At 55.2% G+C, this 27,794-nt stretch overlaps 1 protein-coding gene across 1 annotated transcript in view; it reads right to left on the bottom strand.

The window, feature by feature from the left end:
- The window catches only part of JPH3 (junctophilin 3), a 151,402-nt gene that overhangs the window by 71,284 nt on the left and 52,324 nt on the right, over positions 1-27,794 (bottom strand). The window contains exon 1 of the mRNA XM_026494639.4: positions 5,276-5,657. Within this exon, the coding sequence (XP_026350424.2) occupies positions 5,276-5,657 (382 nt within the window). Of the gene's footprint in view, positions 1-5,275 lie in introns of the transcript that reaches the window.

A 27,794-nucleotide genomic window follows, 5' to 3' on the forward strand; every position in this document is an offset into this window, starting at 1 on the left:
GTACAAGTCTTACCAAAGACCCCACTCCAGACCCGCACCACGAGCCAGGAGATGCTCTCAGGTCACCAGCAGACACCTGGAGGCCCCCAACATGACAGTATCGGGGTGCAAAACAGCAAACGCCCCAGGGGCGGTGTTTCTCGGAGTATGGAACCCACGCACGGACAGGGCAGGCAGGGGCAGGAAAACTTCTCGTGGCCGAGGGTGCTGGATGGGTCAGGGCCAGGGGGTCCCTGGCCGGGAGGGTCAGTTTGGCAGCCTGGCTGAAGAGATGGTCCGGAGAGTAAGAGAGAGAAGCCTGGACTCAGAGTGTGCGGCGCTCTCCACGGTGCTGAAGAGACCAGCAGGTCCTCTGTCCTAAATGAAGACACAGAGGGTCCAAGAGAACCCCTGCTCGGACGCACAGAGCCCGTCTGAGGTAAAGCCAGGACCCTGGGCGGCACTCATGTCACCCACCGAGTGCCTCGCACGACCCAGGAGACTATAAATTGGGGGAGTGGCTAATCTAAGAGGGGGCAACCACTGTGGGAAACCCAAACCAACATCGCTCCCTCCGGAGTCCAGAAATCCACGTATCCTGTTGTCATAAAAGGACGCTGTGCAAGATACACGGCTCTCATCTCAGAGATGACAGCCACCACTTATCCTTAGAGTTGTGCGGGCCTGGGGGCAAGCGAGGAGGAAGGGGGGCCTCGAGGAACAGCGCCAGAGGCTCCCGGCCTTCCCCCAGCAGCGGCCACCACCCTTTGTCTTCCCGGCCGTGCCCCCTCCTCCCTCGGTCGGCTAGGCTCACTGTCACCACCAGCCAGGGCTCCTCGCTAACTCCGTGGCCGGCGGAGCGGCTATTTCCGGAGGGTGCTGACCCCCATCTCCTCCCCAGCGTGCTGTAGCCTTCCTTTCCAAAGCACCCACACCGCTCCCGGGCTGCGCTGGGTGAGGGGAGCGGGCACTAACACTTCTCAGCTATTATTGGCAACAAAGAACTAGTTATTTGCTTTTTCTTCCTCCTTTCACCTCCCGGAGCCTTTCCTCTTGCCAAAGTGTCTGAACCACAATATCTGAGGAGATGCTTTTATCTCCAGGGGCGGAGTGCTGCTTTTGTTTCTGGGATGAATTCCTGTTGGCCTACGTTGTCCGGCCCCCGCGTGCGTGCACCAGCTTCCTCCCTAACCTGGGCGTTTGGGTGTTTGTTTTTAAAGTTTGCTTTCAGATATTCACGGTCGAGGATCAAAACCACGCCCCGTGGTCATTTCCTTGGATTGGATGAGGGCTTCTGACCCCTGGAAAGGGGCATGAACTGCATGAACATGTGTTTAAAGTGGAAACAAAGCATCCCGCTCCCTCCTGGAAGGCTGGCACTCTCCCTTCACAGGGATCCCTGCTTGCTTCTCAGGAGGGATTTGGAGGGTACACGTGGCTGTGTTTTGGGGGACGGGGTGGAAACGTCTCTGGGTGACAGGTGTATTGTGCGTGTGTGTGCGCACAGGCGCAGAGGGCCTGGAATTTTGACTGTGGGCGTGTGTGATTTGTGTGGGCCGAGGGATCTGGGCCAGTGAACGGAATCTGCATTTGAAGGGGGAGGCCTGGTGTGTGAGATGACTCACATCTTTCAGGCTGTGGGAGGGTTTATTTGTGGGGGTAACTCTGGTCCGAGGGGTGCTGTGTGCACGGCACCAGGAGGAAATATTTACCTGTGTGGCCAAGCGCAGGGGTCCAGCGAGTGGAGAAGGGGACATGCGTGCCCGGGCGGGGCTGGAGGAAACACCTGGGAGTGCACCTTGCCTTTGCCTACAACTCCAGGCTGCCACACCCAGAGAAGGGGTGCGGAGGAAGAGGAAGGAACGAGGAGGCAGTTTTGCACAAGGGAGTTTAGAGAACGTGTTCCACACAAAAGCAGAGGCTCTGGAATTGCCGTCCCGAGCGCGAATCCTGGTGCTGCCCAGCACCCACCAGCCAAGTCATCTGCCCTCCCTGAGCCTCTGCTTCCCAGTGTGGGAAATGGGAGGAACGAGAAAACCAGCCCCAAAGAGGTACAGGGATTAAGGGCTAGATTTCATGCAAACACTTGCACCATGCCTGGCACACGGTAAGTGTTTAATATTGCCATTTATTATCATCATTACCATGATCACACCTGGCTATCAGTTCCAGTAATGATCCTCATAAGTGGCATTCAATGCACGTGTCATGTGAGAACAGAATAGTGGTAAGTGATAATGAAAGCTTACTATAATCCTAGCATAGCCGTGCACGCACCTCAATTAATTCCCACCTACTTTACAGATATTATCAGGCCTTCATACAGATTAAGAGACAGAAGCTCAGAGAAGTTAAGTAACTTGCCCAAGGTCACAAAGCCTAATAGTTGCAACTCCACGGCATGTGCTCCTGCCACCCCCAGGGCCTCACCATCTCCACGGGGTCCCCCAGCAGACTGATCTACTGACCGACCGACTGACCGTGGAAGTCACTGGGCTCACTTCGCTAGAAAACGCCTGCCTTGCGCTTGGGGGAGGATGAACCTGGAGGAGAAGGAGCTGGCAGAAGTGGCCCAGTTGAAATGGGGTCCATACCGATTACAGCCAAACGTAGCATACATTTGCCGTTTGTGCGTTATTCATGAAAATCACCGTTTCCCAAAGTCAGCACTGGGAGCTGTGCTGATGCCTGCCCAACCTTCCCGTCCCTCGTGCAAAGGAAAAGTCGGACTGGAGTCAGGACCATGAACTCCTTAAGGCTCCGCCTGCCCTCCCCAAAGCCTGAGCCGCCACACCCACCCGCTGCCTGGGGAGAGGGCATCCAGACCCACAGCTGCAACACCCCGCTTGGGTTCTGCTTGCCTGACGGACTGCTGGAGGGCACACCCTCTCTACAGTCACTTCCTTCCGGATGAGAAGCAAGGACCATGTTGCAGAAAAGTGGCCCCAGACGACTGGCCTGATTATCCCAATTTTCCATCATACCATGTCAAGAACCGAAAGGGAGCAGTCAGCCCTGGCACCCTACGCCTGTAAGCCTACCCTGGTTGGCCTACAGGTGGTGTGATGTGGGGAGTGGGGGCTCTACTCTAGACAAGTCAAGGTTCCAACCACGACTCTGCAACCACGGGCTGGGGGCTCAGGCCTGTTCCATGGGCTCCTGGGTCTCTCTGGCCTCATCTGTTAACTGGACATGAGCTCCTCCTCTCCGCCATGGGAGGACCCAAGTGGGCAACGTAGAGGGAGGTGCTTTAGGAGAGAACCCTGCACAGGCAATTGGATGGGGGACAGAGACCCAAGAACATTGATCCATTGAAGGAAGCAATTCTCACAGCAACATATCAGACCCTAAACTCATGGCCAGCCACAGAATCAGAGCCTCACTTCCCCCGGTAAGCACAAAGGAAATTACTACCCTTCCCTCTGAAATGGAAGCTCTCTGAGGATAAAGACTTTTGTCTGCTTTGCTCACTGCTGTTTTCCCAGAGTCCAGAGCACCTGCTCATAGCAGGTATCTGTTGAACGAAGGACAGATTTCTGCAGGCCACCCAAGATGTCTGGGGAAGGTGGGCAGCCTGGAGGGCTAGACCTCACTCTTAGATATTCTGGGGAGTTCCACAGACACAGGGGCCTGGCTCCTCTCCTCCCCAGGCTCCCACGTGAGGCCGCAACGCTGCTTTCTTGGCTCAGGCACAGCTGGGAGCACCTCTGGAGGGACAGATCCGCAGAGCAGCATGGCCAGAGCCCCCAGGGTGACAACTACCCTTGGGCTCCCAAAGAGCCCAGCTGGGAGCGCCAGGCTGCTGAGCCGCCCACCTCAGCCACCCACATCTGCGGCCCAAGCCTCGCCATGAGCGCGCACACACACACTTCGCATGCGCACACACACGGCCTAAGACCCAGAGAGGGCTGTCTGCTCAGTCCAGCCCCTGCACCCCAGGGTCAGGGATGCTCTCCAACCTGCTCCATGAGAACAACAAGAGCACGGAAGAGGCCGCCTGGGACGAGGCTGGGCACGGCTTTGACAGGCAGGAGCGTTACATAATTAACTGCCCCCCACGCCTCCTCCCCTTTGAGTAATAATGAACCCTGCCTCTCAGTTGCATAAGCCAAAATAATAATTACTCTCCAGCCTTCCATCAGTCCTGGATGTGCCCGGGGAGCAGGTGTTAAGTGCCTGCCTCAGGAGACGTGAAGGCAGCAAGCAGGCAGGGAGAAGACCACACGTACATTCACGATTTCCATGCCCAGCAGAAGCACACAGGTCATTGCTGTGCCCCAAGCCTTCCCCAGACATCCATGCCTGAGAAATTACCCACAGGGAAGCACGGAGCCACTTCTGATGATGAGATCCCAGAAGGGGGCATCTGGAAAGCAGGCTTGTTTGGGGTCTGGCTTCCAGGAACAGTAAATGCTCCATGCCTCCCCGCTGCACGGAGGAGTGGACACAGGAGTGTCCGGGACAAGGGGGCAGCTGCAAAGCTGGCCAGGGCTCCGTGCACAGAAACCATCTTGCAGCCAGGCCAGGCAGGCAGGCAGGCAGGCTCAGCCCTGGATGTGGTGGCATGCTGGAATGAAGGCACAGAGCATTCCCTAAACTACCGGTGAAAATGATTCAGCCACTGGAAGGCAAGATTCCTGGGCTCTCGCTAAACAGATGGGCCTCCTCCTCCCTCCCTCCAGCAGCCTCTCTGGCTGCGCTAGCCCGCGTCCAACCACCTAGAAGTTTATTGCTGTGTTGTGTTCCTTCGGGTTTGTGTCCCTCTCCCAATCGCTCCCTTTCCATTGGCTTGGGTTGATCAGGACTGAGGGAGGCCCTTCGGCACCGCAGGAAAACAAGGAGCAGAGCTGGGGCCTGACTCCTGGAGGCCCAGCACCAAAGGAGCTCTACCAACAAGGGCAAGGGGCCGTCTCCCAGCTCCCCTCCGCCCTTGGTGGGTCCCAGATGAGGCCCAGGGCCCAGGGCCTGGGGCCCAGTCTGGCCTTTCCAGCAGGTCTCTGGCCTGTGCCTGGATCATGCACTGACACTCTGCTCAGCCCCGGGGCTCTGGGCCTGGCTCTGCTCCTGGAAAGCCCCCAACACCCTTCAGCTGGCACAGGGGTGCTGTCTCCCACCAGGCAGCGGGGCAACCTGTAGCCAGGGCAACTGTAGCCTCCAGGAAGCCCCAGGAAATGCCCCAGGTGCACACGGCCCCACTGGAGGGAGAAGCTCAACTTCCCCAGAGGTAAACAGAAGATGCAAGAAAAGAAGGTCCCTCATCCGCCCAGCCCCCGGCCGGCCATCGGGTGGCACCTACCTCCATCTGAGTATGTCTCCGTGCCATAGCCGTCCTGCAGCCCGTTGCTCCAGGTGCCTTCATACTTGGCCCCGTTGCCCGTGCACTCCCGCACCCCGTAGCGCCCCTTAAATCCGTGCGTCCACTCGCCCTTGTACACCCACTTCCCCTTGCTCTCCAGGCCGATGCCGTGGCGCTTGCCCTGCGCCCAAGTGCCCTGGTACGTGTTGCCGCTGGGCCAGGTGTAGACGCCCAGAACCTCGAAGCCGTGGCTCCACGAGCCGGTGTATTCGCCTTGGCCCTTGGGGCCGGTGCAGACGCCATGGCCGTGCGCCTTGCCGTCCTCCCAGCCTCCACAGTAGGACCCTCCATCGTCAAAATTAAACCTACCCCCACTGGACATGCATGTAACTCGGTTTGCAAATCCCGCAAACGGTGAAAAAAAAAAAAACCCAAGGCGATCAACAAACCAGATTCTTGGTTGGCTGGCTGGCTGGTTTTGTTTTGCTTTTTTTTAAAGGAAGAATGGAGAAAGCAAAAAACACAGCGAGCAGATCCCGGGCGGCGGGCGGCCGCGGCGCCAGCTTCGGCGGAATTTAAGTCAATTGGGGGCGATTATTCCTTTTCGAGCTGCGCCGCGGAGCCTGACCAGCGTCTCGCGCTCCCGCTGGAGACAGGACCGGAGGGGAGGAGGGAGGGGGAGGGGAGGGGAGGGGGAGGGAGGGGGCAGGAGCAGGAGCGTCTGGTGCAAACGGCTCCACCTCAGCGGCAAGTGCCCCTCGGAGGCGAGCCCGCCGGGCTGGCCGCGCAAGCCGGGGTGGGAACGGCGGGCGGCTCAGGCCCGGGGCGCAGCCCCCCACCTGCGGCTGCCGCGCTGCGGGCGCCCGAGGGCGGCGGCGGGGCCCGCGGGCGGCGGCGGCACGGGCGGCGGCGCGGGCGGCTGCACCATATTGGGGGCCGCGGGCCGGGCCGGGCGGCGGCGGCAGCAGCAATGCGGCGGGGCGGGCAGGCGCCGGCGGCGGCGGCGTGCGCTCCGGGCCCGGCTCGCGCGCTCGGGCCGGCGCGGCGCGCGCCCGCACCCCACCCGCGCCCCCGACCCGCGCGCCCCCGACCCGCACCCGGCCCGCGCGCCCCGCACCCCGCCCGCGCCCCCCTCCCTGATCAGCTCTCTGCCAGCGCCCGCGCGCCCCCGCCCCGGCCCCCGGACTCGCGCGTCCCCCTGCGCGTCCCCGATCCGACCCTCCGCTCGCGCACCTCTCCACTCGCCCTCGACCCAATCCCCGCGCGACTCCCACCCGCTCGCCCCCACACCGGCTTCCCGCACGCACGCCCCACCCCGACCCGCGCGCGCCCGAACCGGCCCCCTGCCCTGGGCGCGCAGGCAGTCTGGAGAGGGGCGCTGCCCCGCCCAGTGGAGGGCGCGGGCGGGGACCCCGGGCGACCGCACTCCCAACCCGGAGCTCCTGCCTGCCGGGCTTCCCCCTTGCCGGGGCGGCCTGGAAATAGGGGTCCAGACAGGTCGCCCCAGCCCCCCCTTTCCCGGGACTTAGATTTAAAGGGACAGGAACTGCGTAACGGGAAGGCGCCCAGCACCCAGGGCGCTCTCCTCCCCCTCCCGGGAGCCGCGAGGTGAAGCCTGCAAAGCAGGCCCCGTTCTGGGGTGCCCCTCGTGTTTCCTCTCTCCCACCCTGCGTCTCGCCCCTGGCGCCTGGCTCCTATCTGCGACACCTGTCCCTGGCTTGAGTGGAGAGGCTCTTGGCAGACCACAGGTGGTTTTCCCTACGACAAATAATCCATCCTTCTTCCTTACGGGGCAGTTTTGAGACCACATGTGGGAGGATGGGGGCGATCGCCCCAGAAAAGACGTGGTTGGTGAATGTCCCCTCCCCATAAATTAACAGAAAGTCCGGCCACACGCACATGTCTTGTAGTAAAGACACCCAAATGTTGTCCCTTCCCTGCGCCCAGACCAACAGGTAGCCCCCAACTACGGGAGCGGTTGCGCTTTGGGGGAGCAAAGTGGGATCGTCACTAGGCCGTTACTAAGTCTTTCTCCATACATACTCCCCCCCACCCCCACCCCCAAGTGATGGTGACTGATTCCTGGATCTGAGTATCCTGGGACCAATTTAAAATGCATTTCCTGGACCATAAATCCGCAGGCAGGAGCAGGGTTCTCGGCTCTCCGAGAACGTGTGCGGCAAATGGCAGCGCAGGAGTGCTGCGGGGGGAGGGGGGAGAATGCACAGGGTCCAGGCTAACCGCCGCGCGGGCCCACAACTCAGACGGCAGGGAGACAGGAATTGCAAGCCAGGCCATGGAGCCTGAGACTTAGCCCGCGGAAGGGGCGTGATCTGAAGTCTCCCAATCAGCCAGGGGCCCAGCTCACACTTCTAAACGCACTGTTTCCATCTTTGGCTGCACAGGCTCTCAGGGGAGAAAACCAGCTCCTCCAGGACTCCAGAGTTCAAGTTCAACTTTCTGTCTTGCTCTGGGCACCAAAGCCCTGTCCCTAAAGCTCCACCGGCCCAAACAGCAGTTACCACCTTATCCACGCCCCCCCCCCCCCCCCCCCCCCCCCCCCGCCTCAAGGGACATTTAGGGAGTTTTTAGTTTTGCTTTGTGATTTGCAATAACAATGATTCATTGCGCCTTCTAGTTGGGGTCTGCCTCCCTGTGCTACCTGAAAGGTTTCTCTAAATGCCTAGGGGTGGAATTGGGTCAAGCACATCTTGGGTTTAATAGAGGTTAGAACGGTTTCCTTCTTGTCCTGCAGTGCCCTGCTTCTGGCGCTCGGTGTCCTGGCCACCCCTTGGTATTATCAGACTTCTTACTATGTTTCCATTTATTTCCTTTTGTTAATCTAAATGGATAGGAAATAGTGTCTGGGGGCTGGTTGGTGTCAATGAAAAATTACGTGCTGTGAATGTGTAGGTGAACCCACCACAGATGCTCCCCACAAGACTCAGGCTCAAACCCCGCCTCCAGAGCCGGCCCACTGTGTGGCTTGGGCCAGTCCCTTACTACCTCCGAGCTCGGTTTTCTCGTCTGTAAAATTGGCAGATACTAGTTCCCGTAAGGTTGCCATGAGGACTCAAGCAGCTGACGTCAGGGGCATGGTAAGCGCTGGAGAAGGGCAACAGTGGTGTCATCGGGAGTCCAGCCCCTCCACGAAGGTCGTGGATTCCTACATGGGATGCCCGACCTTCAGCCCGCTCCCCGCAAACCTCACTGACAATAGAATTGCTGTTGCCTTTACACTCTGCACTTCCTTTCCACCATTTTAGGCCCAACCCGTTTTTTGCTGACTCAGCAGCCCTTCCTCACAGGAGCGGGGGCTCACCACCGAGGCCTTGCTGGAAAATGGGGGCTTGAGGCTTCAAGCAATTTCTGGTCAGCACCTTGTACCTCTGGCTAGTACATACCCTTCCCCCGGCAGTTCCAAGGGAGCCCTCCTCTGACCTCCCCCAGCCGACCCTCCCTTCTCTCCCACGCATGGTCCTATTAGCTTCACGGACGGCGTTGATTCTCTGAAATGCAGATATTAGAGGCGTCCATTTTGTGCCATTTGGAAATCGTTCTCCCGTAAGGTACGGCGGGTGGTACTGATCTCATTTTGGAGGATACTCTGTAAGACTCCAAACACAGTACCACCCAGCAATTTCAAAACAGAAACCAGAAGAAAAAACAAAGAGCCATAGCACCATGCAGAGTTTCCCGGCTCTGGGCCCCAGGCTCTGGGGTGAGTCCCTCACCTTAGTGACCTCACAGGCACTCCTCAGGTGACCTGGGCTTCCATACTCCATCGAGCTCACAGTGCCGACAGGGTCAGGTTCTGGGGAGAGCCGTGTTCCTGGGCTGCAGATGGCCGCCTTCTCACCGTGTTCTCCTGTGGCAGGGGGTTGGGGGTGGGGTGGGGAGGGAGAGAATGAGAAAACCCTCTCGTGAGTTTTCTTATAAGGACACTAATCCAGTGGGATCAGGGTCCCACCCTTATGGCCTTATTTAACCTTAATTACTTCCTTACTCCAAATACAGCCACAGTGGGGGTTAGGGCTTCAGTATATGAACTGAAGGACACTTTCAGTCTGTAACACCCTGATTTAAGCCACTAAGTTTTGGGGTGGTTTGTTACACAGCGGAGCAACCAGAACAGACCGTATGCTTCGCAAGGATGGCTCCGTGTCCCTTTCTCCTCATCTGTAAAATGTTACCAACACCAATTCCTACTTCCAAGGGCAGAGGTGAGGAAGGTGTTTGGGGATCCCTAGTGCCTCACTGGTCCCCAACAACTCATAGCTGTCATTCCTTGCCCCCTCTGGGGGTGGTCATTCCTGAGAATGAAGATCACCCCAAGGGTGCTGGAAGGCCCCCGTCCTCTTCCCAACCACCCCTGCTCATCATCTGGTCATAATGTTCCACCTGTCCTACGTGTACGGACAAGTACCGTACCATACAAGATGACGAATACTTGGAGATGTCATGAGACTGTGCCGGGGCTCTGGCTCCTCCCCAAACCAGAGGCAGAGAAAGATGCCAGCCCTGGGTCGGAGCAAAATCAGAAGTAGTCAGGATCCTTGGATGTTGTTGGCCCATCTCTCTGGGCAGACCTTGAATGCCTCATTTCATCTAAGTCTTGGCATGGCCCTTTGGGGTCCAGACTGTGACCATCTCTTCCTTCTTAAAGATGGGGAAACTGAGGCTCAGGCAGGTAAAGCGAGTAGCCCAAGGCCACATAGAGCTAGCCAGTGCCAACTCCAGGGATTGATCCCAGAAAGGTGAGGTGAACTTTGATGGGAATGTCGTCATGGGCTGCTGTCTGCTACCAGCACCCAGCCTTCGGGGCAGGCATGCCACCCCAGGGACTGATCCACGGGGACAAGGGACAGAGGAATCCTTTGTTTTTGATTAGCGGCTGACCAGCTCCAGGGTCAAAAGTCTGCTAAGAAGAAAAGTTGAGAAACCTAGTTTGAGCTTTGAAATTACACTCTAAGACATCCTGCTGGGAGTGTTTTTCCCTTATGCGGGAGCTGGCTCACTCCCGTCTCAGTTCCGGGCAATGCAGGGCTAACAGGGGCTAACAGAAGTGCTAATGGAGTGCCCGGGGTTAATTCATTTATTCCTCATAGCAACTCCAAGAGGATGTTGTTATCTTCATGTTACAGATGAAGAAACTAAGGCAGAGAACAGATAAATGAGTTGCCTAAGATAAGCAAGTAAATTCTCGAGAAATCAGATCTCCAAGCTTGACATTCCAAGTTCATCCAAACTAACCGTCCTTTCCATCTGGAGTGCCAGAAACCTAGATCCCTGACATCGTCCATAAGGATAGCCAGGGGTGCTTGCTTCGAGCTGGGCTCAGTGCCCCTAAACCCCTACCTCCCCCAAGACACATCAGCCCCTAGGGTGGGCTCCACTTTACAGATGAGGAGCGAGAGGCTGGGGCAGATGACCCATCCTGCCAATAAGTGGCAGTCGGGGTTCCCAGCAGGCATGGGGCCACCTGCTGGCCTGCAGCATCCCCTCCCACTCAGCCGCGGGCATCACGGCATCCAGAGCTAGCTGCAAAAATAGCAGGTTTTATTGTGCCTGTCGCTGCTCTTACTGGAGCCCACCCCATGCAGGTACCAGGCATAGCGGCAATAGTAGCACTATCTGGTTCAAGATAGAGAGTGTTCCTCTCATGTACCTCCCACCAATATTCCCCCCCCCACATACCACTACAGGGAACAGCCATGATGTCTTGTATCACATAGATTAGTTCTGCCTTATCCTGGAGCCTCACATCCATGCACTCATACATTTGTGTCTGGCCCTTTTCATTCAACATCACGGCTCAGATTCATCTGATGTGTTCATGTGTAGCAGCACTTTGTTCTTTCCGGTGCTGCATAGTATTCCATGACATGCATACAGTACGATTTATTTCTCTCTTCCCCATTGATAAACATGTGTGTTGTTTCCGGTTGGGGGTTATTTTGAATAACCTGGTACGAGCACCCTTTTATGCATCTTCTGGCAGACGCCCATCTCTTGAGCATACACCTAGGAGTGAACTTCCTGGGGCCTAGGGTAGATGTATATTTAATTTTAGTATTCAGTTCTTGAAAGTGATCAAGTCAATTTGCAACCTGCCCCCAAGCAGAGGGTGAGCATTCCAGTTGCTTCATGTCCTCACCAACACTTCGTAATATCAGCCTTTTAAATTTTAGCCGATCTGGTGTACGGTAGTGGTATCTCACTGTGATTCTAATTTGAATTCCTGAAACACTTTGTAAATTAATTAGGCTTCTTTTTTACTTACAGCTCACTACTTTAATTTAATAGATACAAACATATCTATTATTATTTATTTGTTGTATTTATTTTTAGAGTCTTTTTAAAAAAGATTTTATTTATTTATTTGACAGAGAGAGACACAGCAAGAGAGAGAACACCAGCAGGGGGAGTGGGGCAGGGAGAAGCAGGCTTCCTGCTGAGCAGGGAGCCTGATGTGTGGCTCAATCCCAGGACCCTGGGATCATGACCTGCGCTGAAGGCAGATGCTTAACGACTGAGCCACCCAGGCACCCCTATTTTTAGAGTCTTCTGAAGGTATCAATGCTACTGGTTTTCTATTTAGATTACTAATGTGAAGTTTTCTTTAAAGATAAATTCATCCAGTTTAAAAAAAAAAAGAAAGAAAGGAGGTGGGGAGAGATCCATTCAAAGAGAAATATTATGCAACTAATAGACCAGCATGGGTGGGAATGCGGCAAATGTTGAAGAGATAGAGACCTCTCTGACCTTGAAGATAGAGTTGAAAGCAGGCTCGGACATAAGCCAAGAACCAGGAAGTCAGAACTCAAGTCTGTCCCTCATCCTGGGCCCCCCATCTCTCCTCTTGGCCCATTTGCTGTGTGTCTGCTCTCTGCAGTCTGCTGTATTCTGCTCTTTGCTTTGCCTTTCAGTCCAAACCCTGACAGTCAATAAACCAGACTCTATAGATCCAAATTTCTGGGAGAGACTCCACTAGGGTCAGCTTGAGTCAGGCACTGATTCCTGACCATCAGCCATGGTCAGGTAGTGGGGACCTGCCTTATGACAGCAGGAAGAACACACGATTAGCCTTCCCAGCACAAGTAGAGGAAGCACATCCAGAGGCAAAAATTGGGATGTTCTGTTGACGGGACAGATGATTTAAAATTGAGAATGGAAGAGCTTTGAAAAATAACAGGAATAATTACTTCCTTATTTGTCAAGATCTAGAGCTGTCTATGACCTCAGGGGAACTGTCACTGGCCAGTCAATTTCTAAATGAAGATTATTATGAAAAATAGAGAGGTGGAGGAAGGAAGGAGGAAATGGAAAAGGAAGATTATGTGAAGTGATTTGGATGAATTAGTAAGAAGAGAACAAGAGAAGCTGTGGTGATGGTGGTGATGATGGTGGTGAAGGTGAAGATGGTGATGATAATGGTGATGGTGATGATGGTGATGGTGATGGTGATGATGGTAGTGATGGTGGTGGTGGTGATGATGGTGAGGGTGATGACGGTGATGATAATGGTGATGGTGATGATGGTGATGATGATGATGGTGATGATGATGGTAGTGATGGTGATGATGGTGATGGTTATGATGGTGATGGTGATGATGATGATGGTAGTGATGGTGGTGGTGGTGATGATGGTAAGGGTGATGACAGTGATGATAATGGTGATGGTGATAATGGTGATGATGGTGATGGTAGTGATGGTGATGATGATGATGGTAGTGATGGTGGTGGTGGTGATGATGGTAAGGGTGATGACAGTGATGATAATGGTGATGGTGATGATGGTGATGATGGTGATGGTAGTGATGGTGGTGGTGGTGATGATGGTGAGGGTGATGACGGTGATGGTAATGGTGATGGTGATGATGGTGATGATGATGATGGTAGTGATGGTGATGATGATGATGGTGATGATGGTGATGGTGATGATGATGATGGTACTCATGGTGGTGGTGGTGATGATGGTGAGAGTGATGATGGTGATGATAATAGTGATGGTGATGATGGTGATGGTGGTGGTGATGGTGATGATGATGGTTACATTTTTATACCAACTCTGTGTTGAGCGCTTTACATTCACTATCACATTTCATCGTAAAACAATTTTATGAGGCTGCTACTATTGTTATCCCCATTTTACAGATGAGGAAACCTGAGGCTTAGATAGGTCAAGTCACTTGCCCAAGTGGAAATGAGTCCAGGCAGCTCACAGCAGAGCATGAGCATGTAACTACCATGTTCCTCTGTCTCAAGTGCATAAATGTCCCCTCAAGGGGGAAGACGAGCTGTTGTCTGTGCTCAAGCCACATATTCGTGCAATTTAACAAATGGTTATGTAGCAAATGTCCACGAACAATCAAGCACTCGGGCCCGGGAACTGAACATTATTCACACCCCCAAAACCCATTGTGTGCCCCTGCCTGGTCATAACCGTCTCCTCCCCTGAGACAGAACCGTTCACCTGAATTGATGATCATCTTGTTTTCCCTTATGGCTTTACCCCCTGTGAATGCGTGTCCCTATGCACTGCAGTTTAGTTCCATCTGTCGTTGGATTTATGTGGCTGGATTTGGATGATACGTGTTCTTTTTTTGCCCAACATTGTGCTTGGGGTCCGTCCTCGTGGTTGTGTCTCTCAGTTCTTTTTCCCCTTCACTGCACAATATTCCATAGTATGGATGCCTGGTCCACTGTAACTGGACAGTTGGGTTGTTTCCAGTTAGGGGCTATTGTCTATGTATCCTGAAATGTGTGCACAGGAACACTTACTATAAACCTCCCTCTCCAGGGATCCCCAGGCCCAGAGGGTGCCTCTTCTCTGAGCTTTGTCAGCCCCTGTGCTCCCCCCATTACAGCCTATGTCACTCTGCCGGGTAGTGGTCTTTTAATTCATGGCCTCATCCACTCACATGGGGTGGGGAGGAGTGCTGCCAGCTGGGACACTGTCAGGGCCCCACCCAGGGCCCAGCACAATGACTGGCACTAGGAATGTGATCATAGAACTTTGAGTAACTGATGAATGAGCAAAGGAATAAATGAATGAAGAGTCAGCATTCCCTCAACATTTGTTGAATCGAAGCATGTCGCAGACGTGAATGGTGGAGCCCGGAGGTGGTGTTAAGACACCCGGCTGTGGTTGTTCCCAATCTGCATTTTGACCTTGCTCAACACCGGCTGGTATCACTGACACGGCATGCAGGGATGCAGTCTACTGGCGGGGGCGTGGGGGAGGTTCCAGAGGCCTCTTCCTGTCAGCAGATGGTGCATCGGACATAAAGACATCTAGAGAAACACTTCTCAGCTGGATTCCTTTCCTCTGCTCCTCCCCCTCCTCTGCCTCCCAGGGCTAATAAGTGTGATTAGATCTCCCCAGGATGAGGCAGCTAGTGGTTTCCTCATCCTTTTCCTTACCTCCTGTGTGTCGGATCTGCCCATCCCCAGGAAGGTGAGTGAGCAGGGCAATGGCAGCAGGCTCCTGGATCTGCTCCTTCATTGAAGAGGCAGATGAAAGTCACGGAGTCCGAACAAGGGCTGCGGGCAGGGGGCTGAGCTCCCATAGGTTGCCAGCCTAAGTTTGAATTTACTCCCTAACTGACGTACAGAAACTAACAAATTCCGTTTTTGCTTATATCATTCCGAGCTGGGTTTCCTGGCATTTGCAAAAGGATTTTTTTTAACAGCTTTATTGAGATATAATTCACATACCGTATAACACATACCTGTAAAGTGTATAAATCAGTGTTTTTAGTACAATCATAAAGTTGTGAACTACTGCCACAGTGTAATTTTGCCTTTTCATCACCCCAGAAAGAAACCTCGAGCTATTAACAGTCACTCCCGGGTCCTCCCTCCCAGCCCCTGGAAAGCATGAATCTGCTTTCTGTCTCGATGGATTTGCCCACTCTGGACATTTCATATAAATAGAACCATCCAAGAGGGGCCTTTTGTGACCGTCTTCTTTCATTGAACACAACATCCTCACGGTTCATCCATGTCATGGCAGGTGTCAGAAGTTCCTTCCTCTTTATGTCTGAGTCATAGCGCATCGTGTGGATGGACCACATTTTGTACATCTGTTCCTCAGTTGATGGACATTTGGGTTGTTTCCACCTTGGGGTCCATGTATGATGCTGTGGTGAACGTTTGTATTCAAGCCTTTGTGTGCATGTAGGTCTTGACTTCTTGTGGGTGTCAAGCTAGGGATGATGTTGCTGGTCATGCGGTGACTCTGTTTCACCTTCTATGGTGTCACCGGCTCGTTTTCGGGACCAGCTGTCCTACTGCTGTGGTGCTTAGTGACACAGAGTGTCTCTGCTTGTGCTTACTGGCTGCTCCTATGTCTTCTTTTGGAGACATATGTATTCGAACCCTTTCCCCTTTTCTAAATGTGTGCTTTTATTATGAGTTGTAGGAGTTCTTTATGTATTCTGGAGACAAACCCCTTATCAGATAGATGATTTGCAAAAACTGTCTTCCTTCCTGTGAGTTGTCTTTATACTGTCTTCACGGCATCTTTCGTTGCAACACAAATTTTTTTATTTTGGTGAAGTCCAGTGTATCTATTTTTCCTTTTGTCACCTATGCTTTTGGGGTCATTGCTAAGAAAGAATCTTAACACGCCCACCTTCTCTGAGAGGACCGATCCCCCTTGAGACTCTGCCCTGCCCTCTGTCCTCCCAGCATGGCAGCCTGGCCTCACAATGAGAACCTGAGGACAGGGGTATGTCTGAGCCCACCATGGCAGTGTCGCCCGCTCCCACGACACTGCGTTCTCAGAGAGAGCATATTGGGCACCGGGGGAGACCAGGTTCTGAGCCACACACTCCTGCTCCCAATGTGACCGGAGAAGATGGACATTCGAGGACTTCCCAAAAGAAGGACCAGAAAGAGGTGGGCGACAAGTGAGGGGGCCAATCATAGAGCATGAGCACGAGTCACACTCCACCCCTTTAGGGGCTGAAGACACTGGACCTTACTTGAATCAGGTGGCTCTCCTGGCCCATTACAGTGTCTGTGAGCTCCATCCACCCCAGACAACATTCAGGCCTCGAGCCAGCAGGAACCAATCTCTGCCCTTTGCCAACTGAAGAGCTGACCATGTTCGCTTCTTTCTGTGCCCTGCCCCCTCCCCACTCACCTTCCTGCCTCCAAAACATAGACCCTTCACCCTGAACATTTAACAGCTCACTCAACATTCATTCAAGAAACCCAAGGCTAGGGTGGTCTTTGTCCACGTGGCCAGAAAGCTATCACACTGTAGAAGCTCAACACAGTCTACTGACAAGTGGCAGTTAGGTTTGGGTGCAGGTCACTCAGCCTCTCTGAGCCTCAGAGTTGTCCCCTGTCAAATAGGGAGAGGCGGCAGCCCCTCCTCACTGCACAGATGAGGTCCCAGGCACACAACAAACGTAAGTGACTCTCGGGGCTCACCTGGAGGGAGGTGGTGACAACCTCTCTGTTTATGAAGAGCTATGTACCAAGACCTGGCCTAGGCATTCCCCAGGGACTGTGCACAACAACCCCCTGTGGGAGGCACCCCCAGGAAAGGAGACAGACACCCCAGAGTGGGAGAAGCAGGGCGAGGGAGCAGTGGTTGTTGCCCCACCCCCACACACTCGCCCTGCGGAGGGGCCTTGGCTCTGGGAAAATGAGACGAAGCTCCCTCACAGAAAGGGTCGGGGACCTCTGAACTACAGCTTGCTTCTTTGCAGAGCAGTTGTTAAGAATGTGCATGGTTCAGACCATAGCCATTACACTTACTATACACGTTCTGGGAAATGCAGAAAAGCACACATGAGAAATGAAAATCCTCATTATCCCATTGCCCGGCGCTCGCACAGTTAATGATTTATTTCCTTCGAGTTGTTTTCTTCGGGGCACAGTTAACATGGATATATTTTACAAGTCAGCGTCATACTGAAAAGGCTGTTTTGTACTTACTTTTTCTTCAGTTAGCAATATGTCCCAGACACTATGCCATTTCATTAAAGGGTCTTCTACAGCCCAACTTCATAGTTGCTGGTGTCTGTCTGTAGCCATTAATAACAGCAAATGATCATACATGTGTGTAGTTTAAATTGTGCTTTAGAGCCTTGTATTGTTTACCTTGTGTTCATATGTTCTCAGTGCTCTTCATGTCAACTCATTTAATCCTCACACCTGTGTGAATGAAATATCCTATTAAGACCCATTGTACAGAGGAGAAGGCTGAGGCACAGAGAGGTAAGGCCACTTGCCCAGGGTGACACAGCTGCTAAGTGGCAGGGCCAGGATTTGGACCCAGGAGTTTGGCTCCAGAGTCCACGCTGCCTCTGATGTGCCCTTGTTATGGGCACAAATGAGACAGGGATGGCACTGGGGGGTGACAGCAGGCTGCTTCCTCTTCAGAGCTCTGGAAGCATCCTGAGAGGGGCAGGAAGGCTGGCTGACTCTGTACCCAAGCATGTAGCTGATGCTGGGCTGTCTGTGCCCCCGCTGCCCCATTCCCAGAAGCCTGCGGTGGGGAAGGTGGCTGCACCTGTCTGTACAGACCTGTGTGCCCTCTTGCACCTGTGAGAAGCACTGGAAACTCATTCGGCACGGAGCTCGCATTAGCTTCAGCAAAAATTCCCCACCCTTTGGTCCCAAGCATCACGTTCTAGAACGAGGACTGCCCCAGGCTGCCTGCGGCGATGCTGGCCTACATCACCACAGACGGGGGCTTTACTGGTCCATGGAAACCAGCGATTCCAATAGCAGCCACAACCCCAGGAGCCAGGACACAGGTCTCGGCTGGCAGAACAGGCTCCCCTTCCCCTGGGAAGCCACACGAACCCCTGGGGTTCCAGGACTTTTTAAGAGGGCAGGAAGAAGGGAGGAAAGCATAGGCTTCAAACCAGTATGGAGGGGTGTTGTTCAAGTGTCCATGAGAGTCCCCCAAACTAGGGAGCAGGACACCCAGTTATACAGACTGCATCCTACCTGGCCAGCCCCCAGGGTGGGAGATGCATCATCCCTCCCCTCACAAATACATAATGTCACCTGCACACGCAGGCAGTGGGGCTGCGGAGGGGCGTGGGCAAACGGTCTGCAGGCAACTGTCTGACCTTAATTCCTAGCCCTGCCGTGTCCGGCTGGGCGACTCTGGCCTCCTTAACTTCAGGAGCCTCAGAGAGCCACACCCCAGGGTTGCTGCAAAGATGGCATGGGACATCCACAGTGGGTGCTTTCTCACTAGATCGAATGTTTCCATGTATACAGCTCTGATCACTTATGTTGAATAATTCCCAAAATGTGCAAGGGCCAGGTCAAAGGGCACGCACATCTGCAAGCCTGCTGCCGCCGCCCAATGGTCCCCTTTGTCACAGCACTGCTCAACCTTCCACAGCACCAAAATCACCTGGACTCTTATGAGAAAGCAGACACTGGTTCAGTGGGCTGGGCGGGGCCTGAGCTCTGCCTTTCTCCTCCAAGTGGGAGGGGTCCCCAGGAGTCCACGGGTTCTCTGCCACTGCCCCTACCGCAGGAAGCCCGGCAGCCCGCAGCCCCAGGCGGGGTGTTAATGGTCAGCTGCATTGGCTGTGGGGGCTGGAGAAGGCGGGTTCTTGGCATGCTGCCTGCGTCCGGCGCCGCTCCTGCCCACCCCACGGAGCCTGAGCCTCTGCCATTAGCCGCTAGCCCAGCCTGGCTGTTTATGCAGCCAGTTTCTGCGAATCTAATCCACCCAGACGGGATTAGAGAGTCCAGATCTCTGTACCGAGGCCAGGCGGCGGGGCTCCAGCCCTGTGCACGGAGGGCCTTTCCTGCAGCTTCCTGGGCCTGGGGGTTTCGGTCCCTGCAGGGCAGCAGCGAGCGAGTCCGGAGAGGATGGCGGGCCGAGGGAGACCCCGTCTGGACGGGAGTGGCCGTGCAGTGCGGCCGCGGGCTCTCTCCACGGCAAACCCCAGCAATGGGGAACCGGAGACTGTGTACGCGGGGGTTTCCGTTCTACCTCACGAGGCTGCCAAAGCCTGTGCTTTCCTTGTGTCAGGATTGGGGGAGGGGAGAAACAAACAAGCAAATAACTTTAATCCTGGTAAAAGTTGGGGGGAGGGCACAGGATAAACTTAGAGTGTTTTGCTTTCCCTACAAACCACATGAAATGGCACTTTGATAGGCCGTTTTGCCCGCCAGAAAGGCGGTTTCACAAGGTTCAATGTGAATGATCAGAGCAAATTCGGGTGTTTTTTACAAGCTCGCCCATTCTCAGGACGCGCAAAGCTGGTATATTTGCACACAATCACATATCTCACACGTATTGCTACCTACAGGGGCCATAGTTCATGGAACCTGAGACGCCACCAAGTGTCAGGTGTTCTGGGTTCCTCGGTCCCTTTGACCCTGAGGAATTGCAGACAGTGCTCTGGGGACTTTGGAGAGTCAGTGCCCCGATTTCCTCTTTCCAGAATAATAGGGCTGCTGGGCCTCAGCATGTGCTTCCCAGAGCCACAGGCCTGTAGGGATGATGGGCTAACATGGGGGAGGAGGCCCCTTAGGGGACTGGCATCTGTCTGTATCAGTGGGGGCTCTCCTCTTCCTCTTTTCTCCAAGACTCTGAGGGTCAGCCCCAGGGTACAGCAGCCAGGTGGGGTGGGGAGGGGGGCCAGACTGAGGGCTCCATGCCCAGAGAATGCTGACCCAGGGGTGGGGCTCCCAGGAGCCAAAATCCTAATATGCTAATACGTAGCCAGATTATGGACTCACTTGGCCCCGGCCTTCCAGAATCAGGAGGTGAGAACTTTCCAGGTGTCACTGTGCTGCAGCCACACTGGAGAAACAGGGCAGACCCCCACCCAAAGTTGGGTTTGGATGTCAAGAGTGATGAGCCACACACACGCTGCTAGGGCAGGAGCAAGTTGGTACTCCTGTGATGAGGCTTTCGGGGGAGAGCAGGGCAGCTCCCAAATTCCTCCAAAATGTCTGGAAAGAACAGGGGAAGGAGACTGGCCTGGGATCTTCTCGTGGTTGGAGGGTGGGGCCAGTGTGAGGGTTCCTCCACTTAGAAAGGAGCTGTGGGGTGTGAACCTACCGTAGCACCAAAGGAGGGAGCAGCTGGGCTTTTTATCAGCCGGCCTGGCCACAGGGCACAGGGAAATGGGGGTGGGGCATAACCGCTGCCAGCAGTGCTGCATCTCAGATGAAGTCAGATGCCACCACAGGTTGGCATGCCTGCTTCCCGGTTCCGAGACACTCAGGGACACGCATGGCAGGCATACGTGTGCACACGTGCACATACAATGCACGGGGAGCATGATGACCCCGTGAGTCTCCAGCATGTTAGTGTCTGTGGGGGTGTGTTCAGCCCACCTCTCCCAGAGCGTCCTCCTAGCAGCTCCATTGTCAACATACATTCAAGATTCCAATTAGGAATAGTTCAGCGTGTACCAGATGCCCGTGTACCACCACCCAGATCGAACACATGTTAATTTTCTTCATATTTGCTTTGAATGTTTTTAAGATCAAAGTTAGAGTTGAAGTGCTCTCTCCCTCTCTCTCGCCTTTTCTCAGATCGCTCACTCTGGAAAGCCAGCTGCCAGGTTGGGAGCCGCCCTGTGGAGAGACATAGCAAGGAGTAAAGGCCTCCCGCGAACAGCCAGCGAGGACCTGGGGCCTGTCGACAACCACAAAGTTAGCTTCTGCCCCAGTTAGAGCCCCACGTGACCCCCCGACCTCAACCACACGAGACGTCAGGAGCCAGAAACCCTCATGCCACTCCCAGATTCCCAACCCACCGAAACCAGGAGCTTATACGTGTGTTTTAAGCCCATGAGTTTGGGGGTCTTTGTTATGCATCAAACTAATAACTAATACACCCATTTGGCATCACTCAGGGGCTGGGTGCTAGGACACAGGCGGACTTGGGCGTCCACAGTCTCAAAGCGTCTCTTCCTCGTAGTGTCCTGCTGTTGGATGGGGTGGTGATGACGCAGGAGCCACCAGTGTGGACCCCTGACCCCGCACTCTGAGCTGTGCCCCAGAGGGCTGAACCCATGCAGCACGTGTGTATGAGCCCCAGTGGCAAATGCCTCCTGCCGGTCCCCCTCCTTGTCCTCCAGCCTGCCATCCCCAGCCTGTTCCCTTATGGCCCGGCCATCTGCCCCTCCAGGGACTAACACCACAGAATAAACTCAGACCAGCTCCAATCTGCAGCTCCATCGCCTGGCCAGGCTTCCTTCCCGATGTCAGTTCTGACACAGAACTCAGCAGTCCTTGCCACAGAAGGTGTTTGGAATTTTGCCCCCAAGTCAAGAGTTTCGAGTCAGACAGACTGAGTTTCCAACCTCCTCCCACCATCTCTGTCCCCAAGGATCCCTCTGGAAAGTGGGCTCCATAATCTGCCTATCTCCAGGACGACGGAGAGAATCGAGGCAGACGAGGGGGGCAGCGCTTAGAGTCAGTGAACGTGCTATCACTTTATTAACACGATGACAGGAGGTGCTCGGCAGCCCAGCCCTGGGGGCGGCCTGGGACCTGTGGCTGACCGTAGCTTCTGCCTGGGGCCTGGGGTGGGGTGTGGTGGGGTGTGGTAGGGGAGGGGCTCCTGGGCAGGGAGGGTCCCTCGGTCCCTCCCGTGTCCCGCGGGGCCTTCTCTAGGCTCCATATGGAAACACGCCGCCTCCCACCCCCTGCTAACTCTATCTTTTCTTTCTTTTTTAATTGAGGTAAAATTCAACAACATAAAAATTAACCATTTAAAGTAAACAATCCAGTGGCATTTAGTACAGAACTGCTGCAACTGTCACCACAGTCTAGTTCCGGAACAGTCAGCCCCCAAAGGAAACCGCCCCCTTGAGCAGTCCCTGCCGGCCCCCCCGCAGCCCCTGTAACTACAAATCCACTTTCTGCCTGTACAGATCTGCCTCTTCTGGACATGTCCCATAAGAGGGCTCGGACGCTGTGGGACCTCCTGAGGCAGGCTCCACTCACGTCGGAACACGTTTTCGGGGTGCATCTGCATTGCGGCCTGCATCAGACTGTCACCCCTTTATGGCCGAGGAGCACTGCATCCTGTGGGCCGACATCTTTGTCTGTCCACTCCTCGGTGGGCGGACGCTTGCTCGTTGGCACATTCTGACTGTCGTGAGTAACACCGCAGGTTTGTGTGTGGACCTGTGGTCTCAGTTCTCCCGGAGAGATAGCGGGGTGTGGACTCCCTGAGACTGTTTGCTTTTGAGGACACCCCTCCCCCTGCCCCACCGCCTGCCAGCCCCCACCAACCCTCGGAGCTCCGCGCTCTCATGATTGCACTGTCTCCAGGACTCACTTTCCACGAGACTTTGGGGAAAGATCTGCATGGACGTCTGTGAGCCCCATGTGAGTGGGGGGGTGGGGGGGCTTGCTCACCCCGCATCCAGGCCTGGTGCATGAAGATACTCGGGGAGCACCTGTTAATGTGAGAATGGACTGCAGGTACGAGCCAACAGGCTAGGAGAGATGTTGCCGGGAAGCCCGAGAATCTGGGAGCAGGACCCCTGAGCAGATGGAGCGTGCTCAGTCAGACGCGGGGTGGGTTGAGGTGCTGGGAGCTTTCGTGCAGGCTGTGCACAGGGACAACCTCTACTGAATGTCTGATGGTGCGGAGGACCTATGCTACGTCCTACACTGGCCCCAAGGACAACAGTGGGATGGGATCCTAGTGTGGTTAGAGTTAACATGTCCGTGTCCCTCCTTCCACCCCCACCGCTCCCCAGGTCTTCCTGCATCACCTCCAGATTGACTGAACCCACTTGAATCCTGGCTCAGGGTCTGTTCCCCGAACCCAGTCCAAGACGGTAGGTGTGCCCTCTGCTCCAGCCGAGGACCAGCCTTGCCATTAGGAGGGATGCCTGATCACCTACAGTAAAATTTAACCAGACTCAAGGGGCTTTCCCGAGGCTGTTGTACTAGGCGGTTACTCTCTGGCTCCATGGGCTGCCCAGGGCTGCACTGCATCCCCCCGAGGACACAAGTCAGGCTGGGACCAGCGGAGGCCAGCGGGACGTCCCCTCAGAGTCTGGCAGTGCAGGCCTACACCTGGGGCAGCACCCCCTTGTCCTAGTGGCCCTGGTCCTGAGAGTAGATAAGGCTCCTGTGGACATGGGAGGGGCACGTGTGAGCACGTACATGCATGTGCACATGTGTATACATATGCACACACGTAAGCATTGTGTTTGCACGTGTGGCTGTGCACATGCATATGCACATGCATGTAGCGCACATGCGTGTGCGTGCATGGGTACATAAGATGTGTATATGTATGTTGGTGTGTGTTGCGTGTATCTGTGTGCATGTGTGCCTGAGTGAATTGTGCATGTGTGTGTATGTTTGCACACCTCACCATAGTTACTGAGCACTTGTCAGGCCCAACATCATCCTAGGGCTTTACATGTAGTGACCCATTTAATCTGCACTACCCTTTGGCGTTGGGCCTACCATTATTCCCATTTTGCAGATGGGGAAACTGAGGCTCAGGGAGGCCACACAGCTGTGGATGCGGGACCGGGACGTGAGAGCAGACAGCCTGACTCTGGAACCCACACTGACCCGCTAGGGTATGTACTCACAGACGTCAATCTATCTTCCCCTCTGAGCCTCTGATCAGTGAAGGCACTTCCTTCTGTGCTGGCTCCTTCTCCTTCGTAGCCGAAGGGAGCAGGAAATCCCAGACTGTACGTACCTGGTACGTGTGCTCACTTCACCGTCGAGAGGAAGGACTCCAGGGAGAGACGCGGCGCTGCCCCCACCCCGAAGCTCACGCGGCCCTCAGTGACAGGTGTGGCTCCACACCTGCCCAGAGCCTGGTGGTCCCAGAGGAGAGGCGGAGCCCCGTGATCGCCAGACTGCAGGACCACCTCCGGCCCAGCCCGCACATGCTGTGTCCTTTCTCTGACGGCCGCCAGGACCCGCTCTGTCGCGCTGAGGTGAGCCTCTGACCACAGCGCCGAGCCTTGCTCACTCCCAGGGCACCTCCTGCCTGACCACTCCTTCTGGAGGATGGGTTCCCCTTCTCACTCACCGCCAGCCTTACTGGGAAAGAAAAAGGCCAGCAGAGACCAAAGGCTGGGAGTGGTGCCTCCGGAGCGCACACTCAGCCCACAGAGGCGCGAGGCCACCTCCCTCCTGGCTTCGGGCCTCGTCCGCCTGCCAGGGTCGGATCATGGGACCGGAGAAGGACGTCACCTGTGGTGACCGCTGCCCGCGCTCCCCGCTTTGGCTGCCAGACAGGCCGGCCTTGGCCAGAAATGATACGTTCCGAAGCTGTTCTTGAACCGGAAGCCCCAGGACAGTGCCGTTTGAATTCTCCTTGCAACGGACTAGCTTCTCCCCGCTGCTTTGATTTCTAAAAAATGGGTTTCACGATGTAACATATACACATTGCAGGAAAATGAGAAAATATAAACAAGCATCAGGAGGAATTTAAAGCCCCCAAGTGCACCGCACGGGGAGGAAGTGAACCGCCCTGATCTACGCGCAGGGCGATGGCGCTCCGGCGCAGGAAGCCCGGCACAGGGCTCGGTGAGCACCGCTGAACTTCAGACAGGACGGACTAACGTGCGGCGGCCACCGGGCCGGAGGAGCAGGCCGGGCAGGGCGGCTGCGTCCTTGTGCTCCTTTGACTTACAACACACGTGCGTTTCTTCGTGCACGTTCAACAACGACCTGACCAAATAGACAGTCGCCCTTTCTGCTCCCAGGATGGCCGCTATTCACCTTCCGTGTCCCCTTACAGACCTTCTCGCGTGCAGATATGTGTGTGCTTTTCTCGTGGGAAGATGAAATCGCGTGCCTGCCATGTTTTCACCCGTCAGACGGCGGGGCGCTGTCCCTCCACGAGCTCCTCCGAGCAGGGCCCCGCCTGCGTCGTTGAGGGAGGGCGGCTGTGAGCAGGCAGCGACAGTACCCTCCTGTTCGGCACCGGGCTCTTTCCCCTGCTCTCTGCAAACGTCTTTCCCAATCAAGAAATCACACCAGTGCCTAGATATCGGGGAGCCTCCAACCTGGGGAGACGCCCAGTAGAATCCTCCAAATAGGTTTCGGTCCAACTTGAATATCCCAATGCTGTGGATGTCACAGGGATGCTTATGCGCTCTGATCCGTCAGCTAAATTAGAAATTCGTCAGCTACATTTTAGATCCCAAATAAGGTCCCATAGAACATGTGAGGGGTGGGAGGGCCTGGGGGGCTCAGTCGCTGATGCATCTGCCCTCAGCTCAGGTCATGATCCCAGGGTTCTGGGATCGAGTCCTGCATCGGGCTCCCGGGGAGCCCGCTTCTCCCTCTCCTTCTGCCCCTCCCCCTGCTTGTGCGCGCTCTCTCTCTCTGTCAAATAAATAAATAAGATCTTTTTAAAAATAAAAATAAAATAAAAACAAAACATGTGGTGGAGGCTGGCAAGCTGTCCCCCCAGCTGCTCCCCTCTTACTCCTGGGGACACAGGCTGACTCTACGTCCCAGGCACCCTGGCAGGAGCGCAGGCACACAACGGTTTGCTCGGCGGACTCCAGCGGTGACACCGTGCCTCACTCCAGGCCTGGCCTCAGAGAACTCCTGCATCCAGCCTTCCCCAGCTCAAAGCCCACGGGCTGCCTGGACGCCGAATCCACCCCAGGATGCTGACGCCCCAGGGACGGTGGGCCCTCCACATGACGGGCCCTGGGCCCCCGAAGACCACGCACCAGACACCCAGCCACGACCGAGGCGAGAAGGAAGAAACCCAGGGCTTACTGCACATGACCGTGTCAGTGTTCGGTGCGGTGCTAGACCCGCTCTAAGTCCACAGGTCAGCTTAGAGGTCGTGCTTGCTACGAATCACGTGTCCAGACTCACCACGTGTGTCGCCGACGTGAGCTGCGTTGTGAGCCTCCACACTCCGTTACGCAAGCGCGGCATCTTGCTCTCTCCGAGTTCTGAGGTCAGACTCCACTCCGGTGCTGGTGTTGACACATGTCTCCGCTGACGGAACACGAGCACGGCGTCCTCCAAGTTCACTCGCAGGTTTCGATAAACGGTCTTCAGCACTTCAGGGCTTTCAGGATTTCTTTGGAAAGAGAGCACTAAAAGGCTCACTCGCTGTGACCCCGACACTCGGGAGGTCCTCCCCACAGAAGACTGGCTAAACCCACATCTCCGTCCTCTTTCATTGCTTCTCCCCTGTGGCCCCCGTAAGGGCCTCCACTGAGGTCCTTTCAGAAGAAGCTTTGTTCTCCAAATAAATGCACTGGTTCAAAATAGAATAATTGAAAGACTGACCTGTAAAGATACCATTCTTAGGTGGCTTTATTTTTAACCTGTTATGTGTTATTTGTGTTACGATTTACTTTTTAGTTAGGGGATTTTCAAACACATGCAAGAGTAGACTGGAGCGTATGAGGGACACTCGGACCCACCACACTCAGGATGGTCTACTACCGTCTGCCTTCCAGAAGACGCGGGATTCTTCTCGGATCCCGTTCAAGCAGCAGCTGTTCGGTACCTGAGGTTCGGGGGGGAGAAGCTCCTTCCCCTCCTTCTTTGTCCTTTCACAGGCAGCTCAGGGCTTAGCCAGCTTCTCCTAGGTAGGGCCAGGCAGTAGATATTTGCGGTTCTGTAGATAAACGGTCTCGGTGGCACCTGCGGGGCTCAGGGTTGCACAACCAAAGCAGCCAGAAGTGGACGCACAGGCGGCCTGCCCTGCCACAGCGCATCTAGACTTAGAAACACAGGGTGCACCTTGCTTCAGCTGCTTCAACCGTCAGCGACAAAAGGCCCACAGCCAAGAATTTGAGCACTAGGCCATGCTGGGGTTTGAATCTGGCCTCGGAGCTTAACTAGGGGTGTGAGCCTGGGCAAGTGACTAACTCCTCCAGGCCTGGTTGCTGAAAGGGACTTTGCAAGGGTCCCTGCCTCTGGGGAGAGTCCTGAGAGTGACGAGCTGACCTGGGTGGGGGGCTTAGCCCAGCAGCTGCCATGTGAACACCCGAGGGCCCTTGTCATTAAAACGGGGGCACGACAGGTAGCCGGGAGCGCTTCTGAGCATGGGGGAGGTGGCACGGGAGGGAGGTAGAGTAATTAATAAATCAGGCCCATTGGGGGAAGCAGGGAATTGAGTTGAGAGCAGGTAGGAGGAAGCAGACAGAGGGCTACTGGTCCTTCTCCGTGTGAGCCGCTCTTTTCCTAGGGCCTTCTCTCCTACGTGACTCTGGACACTTCCACAGCTGGAAGAGATGGGGAAACAGACTCCCCAGAGCCTCCAGAAGCCAGTCCTGCAGGCACTTGGACGGCAGCCCCGGGGAGGCCATACTTAACTCCCAACCTCCAGCCCGCCAGAGAGTAAGCTGCGTGGTTCTAAGCCGCCAGGTCTGTGGGCTATGCTGCCGCGGCCCCGGGATCCTCATATGGTATCACGCACCCACCAGCTTTGGAAGACAGTGGAGGCTGCAGGGGGTTGGGGTTCCAAAGATGGGACTCTTCTCCAGCCCCTACATAGGCATTCCTCAGGTCAGCGCCCTCATGCCATCAGCACGTGTGT

The sequence above is a fragment of the Ursus arctos genome, unplaced genomic scaffold (assembly GCF_023065955.2).
Source record: "Ursus arctos isolate Adak ecotype North America unplaced genomic scaffold, UrsArc2.0 scaffold_19, whole genome shotgun sequence".
Lineage (NCBI taxonomy): Eukaryota > Metazoa > Chordata > Mammalia > Carnivora > Ursidae > Ursus > Ursus arctos.